Below are 3658 nucleotides of genomic sequence, written 5' to 3'. Positions count from 1 at the left end.
ATTAAATTCAGTGTTTTAATCGCTTTTTTTGTTGTCGGGAGAAATGGAAAGTTTTGGGCGCCCAAAAGGCGCATCAGAAATTCTATTTCGCAGCTCATTAAAATAAATGACAATTTCCAGACTCCGGCGGAGTAGACGGCTCGGAGTAGTGTGTAAATGTTTACGGCCCGGTAAAAACGAAAAACAGGTAACACTGAGTGCAAGGACAATGCCAGCATACCGTCATTGTTGGTGGCACAACGTCACAATAATGAAAAGTCCCAACAAAGGGGGCTCAGTTTAAAGAGTGTCCTGGAGTCCTGGCTGACCTGGCGCCCTCCGAAAATTCAGACACAATGCCCGAATTGCTGCTAACTTTATTAAAATGCGCATCCAAAATGGTCGCAGCGTGTTTTGTGGTGATGCCTGTTGTCCTTGCCGCTGGCCATTGCGGTGCTTTGCAGGACTCCAGCTTAAGGGTGTACCTATTTTCTAATCTTTTGAAATGGAAGTATTCAGGTTCCTACAACCAAGCTATATAGAGTATCCCCTGTTCGATAGATACTTTTTATTAACATTTGTGTTCCTTGTTGTGGCGGCACAAAGTTCAACCCGAGGATTCGGCCCGACATTGTCGGCGTCTGCAACCGTGTGGCATTTTGTTTGGAGGTCGAGTTAAGCGCCTGCAGCCAAGTGGCGTCGAGTGGCGACTGGGATTTAAAATGCATAAGCCTCGCTGGAGCCAGGAGAAGTTGCCTTTTCAATCTTCCGCTTATTTTTTTCCCCTTTTTTTTGGGAGGCCAGTTGCAGATGTGGGTTTCCGGTTGCCGCTGCTCTTTTGGTCCTGGGGCGGGGCGAGCTTAAAGTGCGCACTGGCTAATTAGAATGCCTCGCCTAGGTCAGGCTCAAAGGTAACATTTATCCGGGCAATGGGTCAGCGATGGCAATTACGCGGGCAGTCGGGCCGGAGCCGGACCACCGGCCACCGGAGACTAGAAAGACTCCGTCCCGGGCTGGGAGCGAGCTGGCAAATTACGCCAGCTTAGCAAAATGAAGTAATTGAAACGCCACCGAAAACGCAGTACTTGCTGGCGTGACTCCTTGCCAGTACCACGAATTTAAACGTATGCGTGCCGGAATCCTTTGGGGGCTTGGACCAGTCAGGACCTCCCAGGGCAGCCGCACCCCGCCGGTTCGGCGAAAGCGGGTATAAAAGCCAGAGTCTTGCGTGCGCACCGCTGACTTAGTCAACGAATCTGCTGCACGCCGGACCGGATGTCGACCGAGAGCACCCAGCCGCACACCCCTAGCCCGGGCCACGAGGAGGTGGCCGTCCGCCTGCCCCAGGCGCCCCTGTCCGCCGCCAACCAATGGAAGCGGGCCGCTCTGATGGCGCGTCTGCCTCCGGCGTTCCGCGAGACCGTCTCCGATGACAGCGAGGACGAGGTGGACACCAAGAAGCAGATCAAGTACGGCAGCGGCTTCCAGGCGGCCAAGGCCATCATCCACGAGTACTGCGACTACACGACCATTCACGGCATTCGGTACTTGGGCGAGAAGAAGCGTCCCATCCTCGAGCGTCTCTTCTGGATATCCGTCCTCATCCTCTCGGTCTTCACGTGCGTCAAGCTGACCCTCAATATCTGGGACAAGTGGAACAACAATCCGGTGATTGTCAGTTTTGCGGAAAAGTCCACACCTGTGTGGGAGATCCCTTTTCCGGCGGTCACTGTTTGTCCGGAAACGAAAACCCGTCGTTCGCTGTTCAACTTTACGGATTCGTATCATCAGGTGCGGGATTTCGCGAACAATGTCAGCGGTGTTGTGGATCTCACTGAGAGGCAGTAAGTTTGCAGCTTCCATTTCCTGAAGCTCAGGTGTCTGTATCCTTATCCGTTTTCCCAGAAAAGAACTCTACGGAGCTGTCACCCAAGTCTGTGAGCCCCATTTGCACGACGTTGAGCTTGGCAAGGCCACCAGGAAGGGCATGGAGATTATCGATGCCCTCACGGAAGTGTCTCCCATATTCGACGATACCTACTTGAATTGCAAGTGGCGCAATACCCAGAAAAAGTGCAGTGAAATCTTTCACAAATTTGTCACGGAAGATGGAGTGTGTTATAGCTTCAACTCTCTAAGTCCTGCGGAGGTTTTCAGAGCAGAGGGGTAGGATCGAACATCTAATCCTTTTAAATATTCCATTACAAGTCGTATTCCTGTAGAATTATTCCCGATTTTATATTCCGGGAAGAGAACCATTTATCCATGGACTGGAATGTGGAGGATGGGTATAGTGCCAGTGCGGATACTTCGCCATATCCCAACCGGGTTTTGGGTCCTGGAGCCCGAGCTGGTCTGTATCTTTTTATGGGCGGCATGGAAATAGATTTCGATGATATGTGCCGAGGGCCTGTACAGGGTTTCAAGGTGGGTAGCGGGTCTCTCTATTATATTACGGATCTATAAAAGTCAACCCTTCAATAGATTCTATTACACACCCCCGGAGATGTGGCTCAAGTGTCGAAGCAATACTTCCGAATCCCCTTCGACCAGGAAGTGCTCATCTCCATTCGTCCCAAAATCATCACCACCTCGGATGGCCTGAAACACTACGAACCGAATCGCCGGCAGTGCTACTTCCAGAAGGAGCGGGATCTGCGTTACTTCAATATCTATTCCCAGAGCAACTGCGAGCTGGAGTGCCTGGCCAATTTCACTCTGGCCAAGTGCGGCTGCGTCAAGTTCTCCATGCCCCGTAAGTTCCCATGGGTATTCCCTCCGGGACTCATCTAATTACATGAATTTTAGGCAATGTCAATATGCCTGTTTGTGGTGCTGCCAGCTTAAAGTGCTACAACCAGGCGGAGGACGAACTGCTGCTCAGGGAATTCAACCAGGGATTGGCCAACTCCGGGGAGAACAGTCGCGGGGAGACGGAGTGCAACTGCCTGCCGTCCTGCACCTCGATAGCCTACGAGGCGGAAATCTCCCAGGCGGACTTCGACTACAAGTCCGTGATCAACCAGGACACGCCTGAGGGCAAGGAGGAACAGGCCAAGAGAGAAGGGTGAGTATTTATATCTAACTCTCAATTTCTCTATAGTCTCTATCCCCCATCCTTAGGATGAAAATGTCCCGCGTATCTATATTCTTCAAGGAGGCGCAGTTCCTGACTTCGCGCCGTTCCGAGCTCTACGGTACCACGGACTTCCTTGCCAACTGCGGAGGTCTGCTCGGCCTCTTCATGGGCGTGTCCATGCTGAGTATCGTCGAACTGGTCTACTTCTGCACCGTGCGGTTGATCTCCAATCTGCGTATGCGCCGCAAGACCCGCAAAGAACTGCTGCAGGCGGTCAACAAGGATGCTTAATTGTAGGACCTCCACATATCCATTCATCCATATACTTCACAGGCCTCCTTTTTCCTCGAGGAGGCTGAACCCGGAGCCAAAGTTGAGCTGACTCGGATGCTCTATGTTTGTGTTGCGTTAAATGTTAAATCTGCAAACAATGAAAATAAAGTTGTACTCAGCACCAGACGTCAATGGGAATCCTCAGTCCTGTTCTCGGTCCTCCCGATAGGACCCGCATATGGCTACCCGGCTATCCATTGCATTTGAAATGGAATCAATTATTTTATTGTGTGATTTGCTGGTGCAGTCGATTCGATTTCGAAAGTC

The 3658-nt window shown here is 51.5% G+C and overlaps 1 protein-coding gene across 1 annotated transcript; it reads left to right on the top strand.

Annotated features, from left to right (window-relative positions):
* The first annotated feature begins 1193 nt into the window (after window positions 1–1193).
* On the top strand, window positions 1194–3517 carry LOC6493515 (pickpocket protein 28). Its single transcript, XM_001957866.4, has 6 exons — window positions 1194–1823; window positions 1885–2145; window positions 2202–2406; window positions 2464–2734; window positions 2788–3046; window positions 3103–3517. The coding sequence occupies exons 1-6, from the start codon at window positions 1255–1257 to the stop codon at window positions 3347–3349; spliced, it is 1812 nt and encodes a 603-aa protein (XP_001957902.1). The 5' UTR covers window positions 1194–1254; the 3' UTR covers window positions 3350–3517.
* Window positions 3518–3658: the final 141 nt, after the last annotated feature.

Source organism: Drosophila ananassae, chromosome 2R (genome assembly GCF_017639315.1).
Source record: "Drosophila ananassae strain 14024-0371.13 chromosome 2R, ASM1763931v2, whole genome shotgun sequence".
Classification (NCBI taxonomy): Eukaryota; Metazoa; Arthropoda; class Insecta; order Diptera; family Drosophilidae; genus Drosophila; species Drosophila ananassae.
The sequence above is the reverse complement of the archived record's forward strand: the minus strand, read 5'-3'. Positions and strand labels throughout refer to the sequence as shown.

Bases quoted from the DNA above. Each gene is read 5' to 3' on its own strand.
- LOC6493515 (XM_001957866.4), top strand. From the start codon at position 1,255: ATGTCGACCGAGAGCACCCAGCCGCACACCCCTAGCCCGGGCCACGAG. The intron at 2,146-2,201 runs GTAGGATCGAAC...GTATTCCTGTAG, and splicing joins GAGGTTTTCAGAGCAGAGGG to AATTATTCCCGATTTTATAT. The intron at 2,407-2,463 runs GTGGGTAGCGGG...ACCCTTCAATAG, and splicing joins GGCCTGTACAGGGTTTCAAG to ATTCTATTACACACCCCCGG.